At 37.4% G+C, this 19144-nt stretch overlaps 1 protein-coding gene across 1 annotated transcript; it reads left to right on the top strand.

The window, feature by feature from the left end:
* The first annotated feature begins 12856 nt into the window (after positions 1-12856).
* Positions 12857-15264, top strand: srxn1 (sulfiredoxin 1 homolog (S. cerevisiae)). Its single transcript, XM_066644718.1, has 2 exons — positions 12857-13156; positions 14538-15264. Exons 1-2 carry the CDS (start codon positions 12896-12898, stop codon positions 14745-14747), a joined length of 471 nt encoding a protein of 156 aa, XP_066500815.1. The 5' UTR covers positions 12857-12895; the 3' UTR covers positions 14748-15264.
* Positions 15265-19144: the final 3880 nt, after the last annotated feature.

Raw genomic sequence — 19144 nt, forward strand, 5'->3', positions numbered from 1 at the left:
AATACATTTGTAAATATGTCACAGCAATAATATGACACTGCATGTGGAGAAATTTTTGATCTGTTTTGCTTTTTCTTTTTTCTTCAATTTTCATGTTATTTTCCTTTCTTTCTATCTTTTGGGTTTTTGTGCATAGTAAATACCGGTACCAGTAAAACGCCTGGACTGAATACACAGAAATAATCAGGGACATGACTTAATTAGCTAATTATCTGCTGTAGGCTGAGTTGACCGGTTCTTGTCGACAAGAGCTCATTCCCTGTGTATTGCAGTAGATCTGTCGATGTTCTTTCTCTCACTTTCTCTTTCATTTTTCTTTCCTTTTCCTGTCTTTTGTCTAAGTGCCCAGCCTGGCTGTGCAGTTACGAAAAGTGCCAAAAAAAAAATAAAGTGTAATTTCCATAACAAAAGCCTTCAACATATGGCGGCCCACTCGAGAGCCTCCATATGGTCCTCAAGCGACAGAATTGAGATTTTTCACTTTCTTTCGTACCCTTCCCACCCTCTCTCGCTCTCTCTCTCTCCCTTTTTCAAATGTGTGAAAAATGTTAAGCCATGATTGAGAACGAGTAGTTTTGATTTTGCTTTCCTGCTGCTGTTATTACAAGCAGGAATAATACTGTTGATGATGATGATAATGATGATGATGATGATGAAAGTAATAAAACCAATAGCACAAGCATTCACATGTCATGTTTTTTCATGTTTTATTAAAGCTTGTTTTTACAAACCCCACAGAACAAGATGTAAGATATACATCAAAAATATAGTACAGAGGTCACACAACACCCTTAATTAATTTTTACAAAGTGAATGTTTAAAACAACAACAACAACAAAACATTTAACATGAAATTACATAGAAATTTCAGCAACTAAACACAATAAAGCTTCTATTGGTTTCATGAGACATGCTGTCAATTTGCAGGGATATTTCACCCCATCTCTAAATTTTAGTCTGAGGAGCTGGTTGCTTTTCTAGGTCTAAATACTCCAAAGCACGATTGGAGCTGTTGAAATCTGGGCTCTGGGTGGGCATTGTTTTAAGGATACCAGCAGCTTCCCTTTTGAGCTCTAAATGTGCATTAGGACATAAGAGCATGATTATAACAATCAAATCATGCTCTAAATATTGATGTTCCCACAAGGTACATTTATTTGCTGTTGCATCCATTGTTCTGGACCAAACATTATGCTTTCTAGGTTCTTAGAAATTACCTAAGCATAGAAGGAGGAAATCTGCCCAAAAAAAACAAACTTGGAAATTACTACATATTCCAGAACACCTTACAATGTTAATGTAAGAAGTGGGCTAATGCAGTGTTGGGAGACTTGCCCATGGACTCACTGGTATAAGCTTGTTTTCCTGCCCGAGCTGGGAGCTGATCCCTGGACTGTCATGAGGAGGTCAAAAGTGTATATAATGCTCTGTAATGTACTTTTATTTACACATTGTCGTTATTAATATATAAGGGACCTCCTTTAACCATTGGCATTCAATGAATTGTAGCTACATTTACAGTAAATACCCCCCACTCCATGTTAGTAGCAGTTTAATGGCGATGACTTTCAGGTCAGGGCTGCTGAAAAGCCATTAAATGTGCATTCTACATACCCTAATAAGCCCTTGCTACAGAATGATGCCTATTCTGATAGACAGTGATAAGTGAGAAGGTGTTGGCTTTGACAGAACTCATACATCTAACATCTCAGAATGAAGCAGCTGATCTGGGACCAGTCTCCTCGGCATGAACTGTGTTGTGATCCATCATACAGAACTGATCTCAGATTAGGGTGAGAAAATGCAATGTGAACAGGATGAATCCAAAGGCAGAAGCATCTGTTCCCATGCCATTATGCCATTCCTAATGATTAAAATTTAATGGAACATTGATTTTATGCTGGACCAGAGCATTTTCCAGCGACAGGGCTTAAAGCAAGGCAAGAAAAATGGAGAATGGTGTAAAACTGAGTTATGACACTAAGAGCAGGACTACTACAGTGAGGTTGAAGTAGAGGGCAATAGCTCAGAAGAAGTGCTACAAGAGTGAGACCAAGCAAGGGAGATTTGGAAACCTGTTTAAACCACATGAAATAAGAGATCGATTTTCATATTTATTACTTTTTTTTTAATCTCTAGCATCACTTCTATCGACTATTTCAGCCTCTCATTATTCTTAAAATTTAGTATGCCATTATAATAATATTTCTCATAATTATGGCTTAAGTTCTCAATAATTAATAAATTAGACAATAATAATGTCATACTAATCAGAGGGTCATTTTGAAGACATTTTTATAGGGACCTTTATCATTAATGTTACTTACTTATATTGTTTTCATTTACAAAACTGGAAGAGGACTGGATTTTACGTTCTCCATTTTATTCACACTTTGTGGAGAGTTTAAAGTTATTTTCACAACAAATGTTTATTTAAACCCCTCCCTTTTCATGCCTCATTGCTCACTAGCACTTCATTACAGAGTCAGAACATCAAACACAGAGAACTTACAATGCTCTGATTCATTTTACAACAGACCTATGTGCAAAATTATTGTATTAATATCATCTTCCCTTAAATTGTAGTGTATTTTGCTTCCCTCTAAAATATTCTCTAATTTTGAATTACATATCCATGCACAAATGGATGGGGAGAAATAAAAAGAACAAAAATCCATCTTCACCTCCCTTCTATCACAAAAAGAAAACACACAGAGTGATAAAATGAGTTATTTCCTGTTCTTGCTGATACATAGACACAAAATATGAATAACGGAAATAATGCAACAAAAATAATTCCTATTATTTCACGATTAAATATTCTATTATTTTATGCTTTTTTTAGAAAAAAGTTTATAATTCAGCATGTAAATGATGATACTATCCCTGTTCAAAACAAGCCATAAATGAAATAAATAAGAAGCAGATGTGCGATGGTTTTATATAATCTGGATAATACAGTAATTGATTAATGAAGTGCTCAGACACCGAGCTTTATATCCAGATGTTGCAACATCAGATTAATGCATTATTCATTAAAGTACAAGAGCACAAATAAGATGAGGCTAAATTAAATTGAATAAAATGCATATGTTATGTAGGTTGGAAAAGGGAGAAATCCTAGCCATTCATGAGGCAAGAAAATTTGTGCCTTTTAAGAGGTGCTTTACCTTTAGAGCTCAGACCTATTACAGACCCCATGATATATGTCTTAAAGTAGACAGACACTGCTAAAATCAACAACTTTAAGGGGCAGTCTTTGTTCACACAGATATTCTTTGTCATACACTAAGGTAATATTCTTCAAAAAATGTTATAAGATCTGCACTGCTGTTAGCATAGGATACTCTTGAGCAGAACAAAACAGGCATAAGATCATGCCCAATGCCAAGTGTAAACTGGGTGGTCATTAAGCCCTGAGCATTTGGCTGTGGAAGGGTGGAAGTGCATTCTCTGGAGTGATGAAACAACTTTGGACTGAATTTGAATGAGATTTGTGATCCAGAGCTAATCATTCAATACCAGTTTTTGACCTCACTAAAGCACTTGTGGCTGAATGCAACCAAATTCTCACAGCATTGGTTAAAAAATCCCAGAACAGTAGATAGTACAGCATAGTCTGATACTACAGCAAATGGGACAAACTCCTATACTATTTCAGGAAAAAAAAGAGCTGGATTAGCAATTGTTTGCAAACATTGGGCCCTATAGCTCATGTGTGTGTGTCCAGTAATTTTACAGTAACTTACTACTAAAGCAAATGTTCTAAAGCTTATATATAATTTAGTATTTGGTTCTAGAGCTAGTATCTTTCTATAAACAATTCTGATTATGTTCTTGGGCCTGATTTCTTTCCTAGGCTCAAGTTGAAGTCCAACTCAAAAAATGTTTTTCTATAATTTTTTAAAAACACCTTATAATAAAACACCTATAAGGTGTAGATAGGCTGATATGGCGTACATGCATGATCGTAAGGTTCATCAGCTTGGGATGCTGAGGGTGGGGTCCTTACAAGAAAAAAGAAAAAGACATTAGGTTGCATGAAGTATAAATAATTAATAGCCATCTGAAATATTGAATATACAACAGTCAAAAGCTCAGTTGTCTGAGAAGAGGCTAACCTAGGACAGACTTGAGTGCCCTGAACAAATGAAAAAAAAAAAAAAAACATAAAATGGTGGGTGGCTCATTTGTTTCATCTGGAGCTTGTGTATATTATGTATCTAAAAAATAGTCCAGACAAATATAGCAAAAAGGGTTTAGAAATTAAAGCTGTTGTGGAGCAATTCCAGTGAAGGTCTCCAGACAAATACTGTGAGCACAACTTTTACTGAAGCAATTTACTGTGAACCTGTGAATCATTTGCACAAAATAAGCACCATCTTCTGCAGACAGACTTCCTCAGTTATTTTCAACAGGCAGTTGTGCTTCATTGGAGCGCCCTCTGGTGGTAAACGCTTTTTTTTAAAATTATTATTCATATTGAAAACTTGATTGATTTAATGCATGTAATACTGAACATCTATTTACTGCTTCCACAGTAATACACAAAGTTAATATATAAACAGACCAACTGAGCACTGTGAATAGTGGGCCATTTCTGTTCCTTTCTCTGAAGTAAAAGCTCTGCTATTTAGATTATGAACATTCCTGTGAGGATGACTGCATCTGAGAATGAGGTCAGGTACTGCTACTGGATATAGAGTTTTAGCTTAAAAAAAGTCATTCCAAATCATTCCCAAGGTACTGGCTGGAGCTCTTTAACTCTTGAGAACAGCTCCAATGCTTCACTGTCCAATGCAGGGGGATTTTTGCTACTTTAGCCAACACTTGGTGTTAAGTATCTTGACATTAAACTCATGTGCAGCTGCAAAAGAGCATCCCATGTCGTTTTGTGCTTTTCCAAACTGGAGTATGTATGTGCACAATGGAATGTCTTTGCCCAAAATGCATGCAAATGGAAAGTGTTGGATTTCCTCAACTATAAGGACTGCCTGGGGGAATAACAGACATTTGTAACATGAAAAACAAGAAATGATCAATGATCTGTATATACCTGGTAATTTCTTGACAAGCTGTCTGTAAATGATGATCTGTTTACAACTTTACAACAAGGGGGATTCTGGATGGTATTAGACCTTCATTGCCATACAGCTTTCTGAGACACAGTGGGACCATCCACAGCTCACTTCATCCCCCTGGAAACATCTAAAATTTTTGAATTTCACAAATTATGACAAAGCTTGGGAGAAAAAGAACCCTACAAAATAATAATAATAATAATAATAATAATAATAATAATAATAATAATAATAATAATAAATCCTCCAACAAACTTATCTCTTTTGCATAACCATCCCTCCTTTTACATCAGATCCACATGGAGTGTTTGTTGCCAAAAATCTCCTATTATTTTTTTCTGACTAGAATTCAGTTCCAGTGAAGTCTATCATGATCCAGGTGTTATATGTTTGTCGTTATATGAAAGAGAAGTCTTCTTAAAAGATTTCTATAAATTTCAGACCTTCCTTGGAAGGGTTTAGATAAAATAAATTTGCATATCCTTCCAAGCAGGTGTTCCAGCTCCAGATGTATGTAATTTAAAAATTAAATCAAGTTGGTGGGGAACAATATAATTTTATAATATATATGTATATACACACCCACTGCATTGGCCTATATGTATGCTGAGTAATGCTGAAGTGAAACAAGATATCAGTGTCATTACAGAACAGTGCAGTGAGTCATGTAAGACACTGGCACACTTGGCATGTGAATAGAGGATAAATTAAAGCACAGCTCCATAAATAAAGAAGTGTGCTAGTGTACACTGTCATAGTTGACATTTATTGCAACATTGTGCTCCCAGATATTTATCAGGCGACTGCAGATGTGTATGACATTTCCTTATTAAATCGGTGGAGCTGAAAAAATATATACTGTTGATAGAATTAAAAAATATCAAGGCAATATGAAGCATTACAATTTCTGAATTTTCTCTACAGCTACATTAGTAGACATGTTTTTGTAGACAACTTAGATTTCTATTGCTAGCTCAGCCATTCAACAACACAAAAACTGCATTTATAACCTGTGCAGAAAATTATTTTTAATAGACTGTGTAAATAGGAACTGTAGGATAGATACCCACCCCACCCCAGCATTGGGCTGTTGAGCAGTGGAACTGAGGCCTTTGGAATGATGGTGTTTCCTCCAGCTACAGAGCATTGCCCCAGGACTCTTTGTATATTCACAAGTGATGAATTTCTGCTCTGCTGGGTGGAGGATAGCATTTCCCATTTCATTATAACCCAAGGCAATTTATTCATTAGATTATTGTTGAGACATGGCACATGGAAATTTCCTGCTCAGGTAACCATTCTGTACCAGTTAGTGTCCCAGTGCGCACAGACAGAGCAGCAATATCCAAATATATTCATTTATTGGGCCAGTATGGTCTGACTTAAATTAGTCCATAAGAGACATTACCTTTGGTCCACTTTCCAAATAAATTTAGCCATCTTATTTAGTGTAGTTTATATGTGTAATATCTGTCCTCAAGAGTTTTGTGTTTTTTTAAGTGGGGTGCTATAGTTCTCCTCTCTGTAGTATAGAAAACAGACAACTTTCTGGATAAGACATCTGCCAGATGTCCTGAAGGTGTAGGTTATGTTTAAAGTATTAATGGTTTAAAAACTTGTATATCATTCAGGAAGCACTATGTGAATATGTGACGCCTTGTGTTTGACCGGTGCCCTGAGCAGGGTGTGTTTCTGCCTTGCGCTAAATGATTCCAGGTAGGCTCTGGATACAGAAAATAACTACATAAATTAATATTTGTAATGTTGGATGAACAACTAATCTTAGTAAATATAACTCCAAAGCCAGCTTTTCAGAATATTCAAAAATTGTAATGCCTCATTTTGCTTAAAGATTTTGTGCAAAAATGTGGTGTAGTGTGGAAAAGGCCTTTCATGGGAACAAAATGGGAACATACACAAAAACTGCAGAAACTCAACTCAAACCTCTTACATACTGTAAGACTGACTTTCCCCGTCTGTTTTTCCTCTCTGGCAGTTTCTAGACACAGCAGCACTGCAATTATATAAGCGCTTCTTTTAAGACTCAACAATTTGTCTTGGTTGGGTATGGCGCGTCCCGTTCGAGCAGAGCCTCATTAAAAGCCTTCTCTCTTCCGTACGGCGTTTCATCGCCTGTGACGGCCAGGCTCTTTAGCTGGCCGCGCTTGATGTTTTGCGTTGTTTGTGCGAAGGCCCATCTGCTTGGTCCTCCCTCCGCTGGCAGGAGGTCCACATTCCCCTTCTGCTGCTCCTCTGAAGCGCTGTCAGGAGAAGATGCACGGGCCCCTTAGAAACCGACTCCACAAGCTCTTCATCAGCCATCCACAGAGAACAAGTCAAAGACAGCGGCTGGAAATAGAACCAGCAAACTCGCAAAACAATCTTCAAGAAGGTGCTGGGGGGTTTATATTTGAGAACAGGAATCATAACAAGGAGTGGAAGCAGCACTGAATGTGGTTTTGTCATTTAACTGTTACATTACGAACTTAGTCACTGTGCTGCTGAGAGATGATTGACATTGGGTGTGTTCATAAAAGTTTTGCTAATGTTCCATTGTAACTGATGAAGTATTGGACAGAATGGATGCTCTGTGATGACCTGGTCTAAGGTCATAAAGTAATAACTAGAGATGAGCGTGGCCTCTTTGCCCAGAATTGCCAGAGACCAAATGCTAAACATGAATTCTATGTACAATTTTCTAGATATTCTCAATAGCACAAGAGTAACAAAGCTTTTAAGGAGTTGTAAGATGAGCATTTGACAAAATATTGAGTTGGTCTGTTGTCAAAGCTGAGCCAGAGACCATGATGCAAATGTAGTGAAAACTATTATTTTTAAGTTTGCAATACTCAGAACAAATGCAATATTGCCCCGTTACTCCAGTAAACCCCACACAGGGTGGTCACAAATATTTCTACAAACAACTAAATGAACACACACTAGACTAAGCACAACAGCACAATATAAACAACAAGTACAACATAAATGTCTCTGTTACCAAGGAATTAATTTGCATGGCTCTGGCCCCTATTGTCCTTGGCCTGCGTGGGGCTTGGGTGAACATCACAATATTAAACAAAACAACCAATCAGCATAACTAACCAAATATGAAAAGAAAACTATTCATAGACCATTCAATTCAGAGTGAAATCATGGTCAAAATGAAAAGGCCCTAATCCTCTACATTTCTCATAAAGAATGAGAAACAGTCTGGGATAAACAACAGTAACCAGCAATGGGAAAACCAATCATGCAAATATTTATAGCTTCATTTGTGCAGTACTCTTGTGTTTCATACAGAGATACTATAATGGTAGACAACTCTAGCTGTATATCATCAAACACTTAATGTCTACAGTTATCTTTAAAATATCTTGAGGGGGTGGGGGAGACCTGAACAGCCAAAGGAACTTGGGATAATGAGTGAGAATGATAAAAATGGTAATTTGCTGTCACCAAAATCTGTCACAGTATATTTGCTGAGGCAGTATTTGCAGTTTGTACGAAACTTACGTATGTGATGTGACTTTGCTCATCATTGAGTTTCTAGGAAGATATAATCATCTGACAGTTCCTCCAAAGTGGCACAGCTCCAGTTACGCAAAAGTGTACAACACAGGACACACACACACACACAGACTCACAAAGAGACACACACACAAAGAGACACACACGCACAGACAGACCTGCCTGAATCTTGAGAATGTCAAAGTGTTGAGAGAAGAATGTTGTTTGCTGTTAGATCTGACCGTTCTGTTTACTGTCTGTGTTAGTGAAGAATGTCAGACATCAGAGAAACTGAAGGGAGCAGCAGCTTTTATAAAAAAACTACAGCAGTAGACTGAAATAAAAACATATGTATATTCTTTACAGGTCAAAATACGTTTAATGATTCAATTCCAATGAAAACAAATTTAAGGGCAGAAATAACAACATTCTCCCTTTGCATTAAATGGGAAAAGTCAGTTTCTGGGCATAGATTAAAGTTGATTTTGGACTAAATTATACTGTCAATGGGAATTCCCTAGTGAAAATTAATTTTAGTCTTGGAATCAGTGTCGAGGGATCACAGCCAACCTGGAGCATAATGTAAAATGAGCAGTAGGCCCAACTGCAGTACAAATCAGCTCTAACAACCTGCCACCACTGCGCCTATATAAATCCTTTTCAATTACTTCATCCCCAAATGGCAGCACGTAATCCAACAGCAAAAGCTCCCTGCCATCATTATCATTTTAAATGCACAAAGCAGCATTTGGCTGTATGGAGGAGAGGAAAGGAGAGGAGAGAAGAGGAGAGTAAAGGAAGAATGAAGAGAATGAGAGAGCAGGAGAAAAGGGATATAAATAAAAATAGCTGGTGTATCTGTCGAAAGGCACTTGGCAGGTAATTTTCTGCAGCAGCTCTGGTGACTGGAGTCTCGTGGGAGTCAAATCTAATATTAACAACTAATTATCATGTGTGAGCTGTCCCTTCTATGACCTAGTGTAAAACGCACACACACACACAGTGGATGTGGAAACATGCATATGATGTATGCCACACTGATTAGGATGACAGTCTTGTGATGATCAGATCTGTTGGGACTGGCAGAACTGAAGATGATGACGATGATGGACGTTCTGCTTTAAACTGATCAAGGAGCCGCAAGCTTGACTGACAGGCCAGACTTTAAAAGGCCCTCATCATTTTCGAGTCCCAGCAGCTAAGCAGTCCTATGATAGGGGCAAAGGGTCTTCAGGATATGTTTGCTGACCATTATTTTAACGAGGCACTCATTACCATGTGAGTTCAAACACATCTATTCCAAGTCCAAACACACAGCTGTATATAATGACCATCAGACACCCAGTGTTACATTTCATTAGCTGATTCGGCAATTATCCACAGAGCATGTTTCATATGTAAATGTATCTGCAGCATACATTTAGCCTAGAGTTGAATGAAAATGTCTCCAAACATTTTTATTCCGCTCTGGAAATGTCATTAGGAGTCCAAGCAGTGAAGCTATTGGCCTGCTTAATAAATCAGTCTTATTCCAGCACTTTTCAAGTTCATGCTGTTCTACTTGTTAAATCGTACAAGAACAGCCAGACAGAAGCCTATCACAATGTATGCCCAACTATTCTTGGTGTTTGTCGACTCTAGTGCCTCCATCAAGTCATTCATTCATTCACTCATTATCTGTAAGAGCTTATCCACTTCAGGGTCGCAGTGGGTCCAGAGCCTACCTGGAATCATTGGGCGCAAGGCGGGAATACACCCTGGAGGGGGCGCCAGTCCTTCACAGGGCAACACACACATTCACTTACGGACACTCTTGAATCCAATCCACCTACCAACGTGTGTTTTTGGACTGTGGGAGGAAACCGGAGCACCCGGAGGAAACCGGGGACACGGGGAGAACACACCAACTCCTCACAGACAGTCACCCGGAGCGGAACTCGAACCCACAACCTTCAGGTCCCTGGAGCTGTGTGACTGCGACACCTACCTGCTGCACCACCGTGTTGCACTCCGTCAAGTCAGACAGGTCTAAAATCCAAATTAACTTTTACAACATGTGCTTATTTGGATCTTAGACTGTTATAGTGTTAGGCTTTTTTACCAGGCAGATTGTTTAGCAATGTGAAATTGTCCACAATTCTGAGTAACTTGGTGATTGTATGATACTCTCTGCTGGGTTAGTTCCTGCCTTGTGCCCAGTGATTCAGAGTATGATATCGGCTCATTGCGAGAGATGAAGAAGTAACAGAAAGTGAATGATTCATTGAATGGTACAGGGTACTGTATAGGTGAAAAGTCAGAATCAGTTATTATTTTTGCACCCTTAAATGAGTTTGGGAGAAAAAGGCATTGAAAAGTATGAAGATAAATTACTATTCTGCCTATCGCTGATAAAACCTTAAATGTGATCATAGTGTTTTGAATTGCAATTTGCATCCCCTGCTGTTTACATAGTGAATGTGTAATAATGTCTGGGAATTATAATACAATGTAGCAAAAATAAAATGTAGGCTTACTATTGTGCATAGACTTATTATTTAAATGAAGTGGCAGTAACAAAAAGACAAACAGTGCCATGGTAGCTATCTGGTACCACTGGACAAGGTACCAGTCCATCACAGACATCACAGACTTAACCAGTCTGTCATACCTGTGGGGAATTTCAACCCACCGTGTTTTTGGGATAGTTCAAGGAACACATGCAGATACACTAAACTTTAGTGCTTAGACAAAGACTGAAACTCACCTCAAACATCCAGGGCACCAAGATCCTGCAGCTGTGTGTTGGAAATATTACGTGTTGTGCCACGGTGCTGCCCTAAATAAGAGAAATAAAGTCCAAAATGTTGGCTTAACTAAGATTCCTGACACTGAATATTTATTGCATGCAACAAAATAAGATTATGTTTTTTGCTGCAATTGGATACTTCATTACATTGCTACAGTTTTTACTACACACTAAAGTTTGTATACTGCAACTGATATATGGCTTATATACCTTGTGGCCATATGAATGTTTCTCCAGCATTTATGAGCTGTAAAACATCTGACAAAGTGCATTCAGCATCAGGATATACAGGTCATCTTTTGCAGACAAAAGTCTGCAGACATAAATTTGAGGACATATATCTTATTTTTACACAGAATGCATGTGGGATATTGAGTACAGACACAAACTGTAGATTAAGACGGCAAACAATGTTGGGATAGACATAGCCTAATGCACTTCTGATATTTTAAAGTTAACTTTTGACACTGAGAGCAGAGATTTTATAAAGTTAATTCAATTTAATTCAGTTATCCATCCATCCATTATCTGTAACCGCTTATCCAATTTGGGGTCGCGGGGGGTCCAGAGCCTACCTGGAATCATTGGGCGCAAGGCGGGAATACACCCTGGAGGGGGCGACAGTCCTTCACAGGGCAACACAGGCACACACACACATTCACTCACACACTTACACCTACGGACACTTTTGAGTCGCCAAGCCACCTACCAACGTGTGTTTATGGACTGTGGGAGGTAACCGGAGCACCCGGAGGAAACCCACGCGGACACGGGGAGAACACAACCACTCCTCACCCGGAGCGGTAATCGGACCCACAACCTCCAGGCCCCTTGAGCTGTGTGACTGCGCCACCGTGCGCCCCAAATAACTGACATAAGTGGTTGAATTACATTGATCTGGATTTTTATATTTGTAATATATCTTATGCCATTTGATAACTAGAACTAGAAATTATTTAATGGTGTAATTAAAGATCGTAAATTTAACAAGGCATATGTTTTGGAATTGAGGTTGTAAAATATTCAGATTAAATGTATTTAGGTACTGAATTGAAAAGTTCCCTCCTTACCTTATATTTTCAAAGATATTGTGACACTGACAAGTTCAACATCATCATCCTAATTATAATTTTGTTGTAAACATAACATTTTTAAAAAATCATACATGAACAAATCATTGTGCTAAACCTCTCACATTTTTGTCAGTAGCATGAATAGGTGACCACATTTTATATTTGCTAAGTTGCTAAAAGTTGGTAAAATTCATTCCAATAATTTTATTTAAATATTTCTGATTTAGAAAAATCCAACTTGAAAAAAATACTGAAAATACTTCCTAAAGTATTTGTAATAAACAAATGTACGTTTTATTAGATTCAGGGATGGTAAAAAAAAAAAGTAGTAATAAAAAAGAATAACATCTAATCTCTAATATTCTCAAACGATTGTGCCCTGTCTGCTGTTGTTGTTGTATGTGAACACACCCACTGAGCATAGAGCTACGTCACAGATTTCCCGGATGTTTTGTGTAGTAAGCGTGATGCTGCGAGTTTTAGGAGAAATACTTTCTAACAGAGTTTCTAACAGCGTCTCTGTCAGATTCCTACAGCAGTCTTCCGTTAACAGTCGGCAGAGTATGGGCAGTTTAAACTCCGAAAACAGGTCCATTCACTCTGACAACGTTGAGGAAGTTCATAACGTCCCAATGGAAGTGATAATTCGACCCATTCCTTCAGTTCTAGACGAAAACAAAGTTCATAGTCTCATGGAAACATTAAAGGTAAGAATCTAAATTATAACTCTCCATATTATCTGTGTGCATCCAAATAGAATACTGTTTGTTATAAATAATTAATATCAAATCTGTAATTATCTGCATCTGTTTACAATAACAAGACTCACAATTTCCTAAACTCTTATCCTAGCTGTAAGACTTAGAGGAAGTTTTCTGTAATGTTATATCTTGGTTACACAAATAACATTAAAGTCATTCAGAATTCAGAAGTGTCAGAGGTGAGTGGTAAATTGGTGATAGTAACGTGATACTTAAACCGCTTAAACAGTTACATTTACGGAATTTAGCATTCACTCACTAAGGCTACAGAAGTGCTTTGTCATCTACTCTGGGAATACATTCTATCCAGTACAAACACTTTGGAGGTTGGAAGTTGCTAGATTCAGGAGTCAATACCTGGGTGTATTCCACAAAGCAGTGTTTCTCAAAGGGCAGCACAGTGGCACCAGTAATGTTTCTATCACACAGCTTTGGATCTAGGTTCTAGGTTTGTGGGTTCAATCACAGCTTATTTGCACTCTTTGTTTTTGTGGGTTTCCAGTGGCTGCTCCGGCTTCCTCGATAAATTCAAAAACACATATTGATAGATTGATTGAGTGAGTATTTCTTAGTTTAACCAGATAAGTAAAACATCAAGTCATGTATATTCAGTTGGAAGAGAGCTAAGGGACATCCTCAAACCTGGGCTTAACATGTTTAGCCCAGGTTTCAATAATTCAAATTCAATAATCCTGAGTTGAAAAGCCCCCTGGCAGGAAATATATATGTACAGTCAGTGCTAATACCTATTAATGAGAAATGCAGTAGTGTGTTGTTTATTAATATGTTGCATATGACAGAAGCATTGTTAGACAGTAGGTTTGAAATATTTTGTTGTTTTTAAATGTATTATTAATAAATAATCATGGCAGAGAAGTAAATATATTTAGTATTGCCCCATGGAAAATGTGTTTTTCATAATTACTTCTTTTACAGTCATCCGTGTAGCACAGAAGAACTCTGGCCTACTTTACTGGTTAATTTGGATAGCAAATAAATTGGCAATATTTGCATTGCAAACACACAATGGCAGTTACATTGATGTACTGGAGTATGTAGAAATGTTAAGAAATTCCTGGAGTTCACTTTTGCACTGAAAGAGAAGTGTGGATATTTAGGTTCAGAACACCACTGTTAAACATGAGAACTGACCAGGAAGAGGTGGGCTGAGGGATATTTCCGTGGGGCTCATGATTACTTTAGGATTTTTATGAAATGCTCCTGTTTAAACAACCCCTGTAGATACAGGTGTTTGCCCAAAAGGGAAAGGAAAGTATTTGTTTATATTGGTTCATGACCAGATAGTTATATATCAACATTTTCACAGGAGACGTCTGACATCAGGATTGTCCCTCCTATTGATATATTATGGATCACAGGAGAAAAAGGAGGGAACTATTTCTATTCCTTTGGAGGCTGCCATAGATTCGCTGCTTACCAGAGACTACAGATGAAATCTATCCCAGCCAAGATCATCAAATCAAACATTTCAGACCTGCGTACCTACTTGGGAGCATCAACACCTAACCTACAGTGAGCTAAAAGAGAACCAGGATGGAAAGCACCTATCTAGTGGATCTCGTACAGCAGCGCAATGTTTTTAGTCTATTTTCTTGAAGATGATGAAAACAAATGTGTACAATGAATTAAATACTTTGTTTTATCACATGGACGTTTTAATACATTACATTCCTGTAAAATGCCAGTGTGCCAAGAACTGTAATAATGTCACGTTTATTTATATTTTGTTTATTTATATTACATTGCGATATTTTTTAGGTATTAATGTTTCCAATACCTTAAAATTATCTTGTGACATATTAGGATATTTTATGCCTTAGCAGTGCAAATGTTTGTGAGGGAATACTTTAAAACATTACATTAAACGTTTGCCTTTCCTCAACTGGATTTCTCATATTTATCACTAGGTGGCAGCGTGTCTCTACAAATGTCTAGGTTCTCTGTGTCTCTGTGTATTTGTCACATTCTCTAAAGTGTTAGCTGGTCTTATTTACAAATGTGAAAATTAATGTTTTAATCATTTTCTTCATAAATGTTTTGGAAACAATCTCACAGTTAACATGAACAGTTCTATTAAAAAAAAATAAAAAATGAATAAAAATCATATTCATAAAAATCCTAACGTAATGATGAGCCCCATAACATACTTGGGCAGCAAGTCTTTCTATTTTTATTATATATTTACATTATATTATTATTTAATATTATATATTATTGGAAAGAAGAAAGAAGGTCTCGGAAATGTTGCTAATGCTAAATTGTTTAATAGCACGACGCACTTCAAAACTTGCTGCCCAAGTATGTTATGTGGCTTACTGTGATGCTAGTGAGTGATAGAGGGAAGATGGAGGATCCTACGTCAACCAACCCTTCAGCTGAATATTAAAGAATTTATTAAATAGTTCTGTAGTTTTACAGTGATTGTAGTTTTTCTTAGAGTAGTCCAGACATGATCCCTGTGCTGTTCAGACCAGATGTACCAGACTGTGGGTATTTCATGTTGTAATGCCTAAACCGCAATTGAATCAAATACTTTCCCCTCTACTTCTGCTTCTACTAATTTGTCCCATAGCTGTTGCCTGTTGGACCCTGAGTCTGGGGCTTGGTCAAATGCCTCAGCCACAGTCTGACCTATAGCTGATGTAATATTAGTTATTCAGACTACAGTTTGTTCAGAAGCACATGTTCTTTTGGCAACAGTCCAGCTCCACAGTGTTTCTCAGTCTCTGTTTCCCAGCCTGCAAAGAACTGAGGGTCTTTTCTTTCTCAAACAATAATTGGGTTTTATTTTAATTGTGTTCTAATATGGATATGCTGTTACATGCAAACTGTAGAAACTGTATAGGCAAATTTATTTATGTGCATTCCAGTCTTCGCCTTGCTTCCTGCTTTTTGGCTTGGATAACAAAGTCAATTATTTGTATCTATGTTATATATAAAACTGCAGTGAAAATCAGCTGTATTTAGTTGTAATTTGAATCTGGCCTAAGACTAGATTAGTGCTTTACAAGCTACGTAGGTAGATGGACATGTCTAGCTGATAATAAATGTATGGATCATGATGATATGCAGTGTTATTAAGGTAACTAGGGAAATGGGACAAAGTTGAGCTGCAGTGAAATGACAGTACTGACCTATAATTAATCAGTGAATACTAGAAGAGAAACAAGGTCCACCAATATTCTTCCACCAAGCTTAATAATCAGAGCAGGATATGTTTGGGGTCATGTGTCATGAGAACCAGACCATATTATGGAACGGACAGAAAAAAATGAACACAGCATCTCTGGTGATGTTACCATACTATATATAGACAGGTTTGAAAGCTGGGCCTCAAATTCCCAGAGTGTAGTGGGACTGCATGGACCATAGAGAAGATTTTTCATAGTGATAATTGTATGTGGTTAATAACTAAATATTGGTCCTTTCAAAGTTGTCATAGACACGATGGTCTTTGTACATCTTTGTAATTATCAGTGAAATTAAAGGGCACATATCATGTAAAAGTGAAGAATCTGATGTAGAAAAAGTCTTCAAAATGTTCCTGCCCCAACTCTTAGGCAGTCAATTTAAGCTGGAAAAAGGAACCAAATCTTGTCATTACATTGTTCTCAAGTTTTACGTTTTTGCAGGATCTGTATCAGCAACTGGATATAACTGTCTATAATGTTAAAAAGCAGAGATCCCCATTATACTACTGCTGAAGCAAGAAGAATTCTCATTGGAATATACTTTAATAAATGGAACTAGTGACCACCCAACACTATCTACGTTTTCTAAGAAATGCACTAATTTTGGCTGATGTGAGAAAACAGCTGAAGTTCTTGGACTATAGTGGTTGATGAGACTATGGTGGACATGTGGCTGTATTTGAAGTCAACCAACTTCCACCAGCGGAGATGCGCTGACCTTTTCACCTGAGTGTTCAATGTGTTTCTAATGACACACATACTGACCAGGTGTATCCAATAAAAACCTTCAGGTAGGTATGTATGTGTGTGTGTGTGTGTGTGTGTTTGATGTTTGGGTATACCACGATAAGCTGAGGATGAGCACATGCAAAAGGAATTTTTTTCACAAATGAAGACTTTCACCCTTTAATTCCAGGTTATTCAGGGCTATGAGCTGGTTAAAAAAAAAGGAAATGCATATGAAAGTGACAGATTATAAAGCATTCATATTTCAACTACTGCAACATTTTAATACCTTAATAATAACATATATTAATCACACTCATCACCTGATTTTAGTACTATGTAAAATATTTTGATCTTTTGTAATTCAGAAAAGATCTTTGCACTTCTGTATGCCTTACAAATGTCTCATTCTAAACTCAAATGCCCTTGATCCTTTTTCCACATAAAACTGCTGATGGCCCTTTAGAGAAAGTTATAGATAATATGAATAAATATCACAGCAGCATTAATTAACCTTGAGTGTTTTTACAGACAGATTTATGTTGGCATAGTCTCTCTGCGGTTTCTGGCTGAGTGTGTTATGGAGTATTCAACTCCATGACATTTTTCAGTAAGTGTCAACACAATCTAAAGAACTAAGGTCACAGAAGTTGTAGAGGAGACTTTTTAAACCTGTCATTAAATCATTCCTTGAAACAGTATTAAACCTAGAAACCAGTAAGTGTAAGCTTAATTTTGAACACAATCCACCCAAAATAGTCTCATCACCTGCTTTTAAAATAGCTATGAGTTTGAGTGTTGAAAAGAGGTGCACAGCTCATCCACTTTAAATACTAACTCTATGTCCATTATGCCATTCTTACACTGAGACATGTAAGAAAACACCTACAGTTATCATTATGCAAATAGCGTTTGTTGTTAATATTTATTTATTCAGTGAACATCATCCGTAGTTTTTTTGTTGTCGAAAGAGCAGTAGCTGGATATCTGTCTTCTTTCAGTCTCAGCACATGCACAAATGAATACATGTGCAGCGCATGCATGTGGTCAGTGTGATGTAGATAGACTGGTGGATATATGCTAGCCAATCATTTTATTTCATCCAAGTAATTTGATTGGGTGGGGCTTTTACAGTTCTATGGCTCATACAGCAAAGGTTTTTTATGTCATCATAGCATTTGATTTACTGTCTACTATTAAAAAAAATATAACAAAATTTTCTCTGCTTTTTAAAATAATCATTATAATTTTAAAATTATATCTTTCTTATAACGAGTAGCTTTTGAACTCTTAATATCTCTCTAAACAGCTGCCAGTTTATTGCTGGTGAATTTTGTTAAATCATATATGCCACTGGATAGCTACTTATATGAGTGAAATGTCCAGATCTGTTATGCCAGCAAAAAGATACCTGTGCTGGCAAGCACTGTGCTTGTAATGGGGCTGATGAAGGGCCATCCTACCCACCTACAAACCGGATTCCAAAAAAGTAGGGACACTAAATAAATTGTGAATAAAAACTGAATGCAATGATGTGGAGGAGCCAACATCTAATATTTTATTCAGAATAGAACACAAATCACAGTCAAAAGTTTAAACTGAGAGAATGTATCATTTTAAGGGAAAAATGTGGTGTTTCAAAATTTCATGGCGTCAACAAATCCCGAAAAGTTGGGACAAGGCCATTTTTTACCACTGTGTGGCATCCCCCCTTCTTCTTACAAAACTCAACAGACGTCTGGGGACAGAGGAGACCAGTTTCTCAAGTTTAGAAATAGGAACACTCACCCGTTCATGTCTAATACAGGCCTCTGACTGTTTAACCGTCTTGGGCCTTCTTTGTCGCACCTTCCTCTTTATGATGCGCCAAATGTTCTCTATAGGTGAAAGATCTGGACTGCAGGCTGCCATTTCAGTACGCGGATCCTTCTCCTACGTAGCCATGATGTTGTGATTGCTGCAGAATGTGGTCTGGCGTTATCTTGTTGAAAAATGC

This window comes from Hoplias malabaricus, chromosome 14 (genome assembly GCF_029633855.1).
Source record: "Hoplias malabaricus isolate fHopMal1 chromosome 14, fHopMal1.hap1, whole genome shotgun sequence".
Lineage (NCBI taxonomy): Eukaryota > Metazoa > Chordata > Actinopteri > Characiformes > Erythrinidae > Hoplias > Hoplias malabaricus.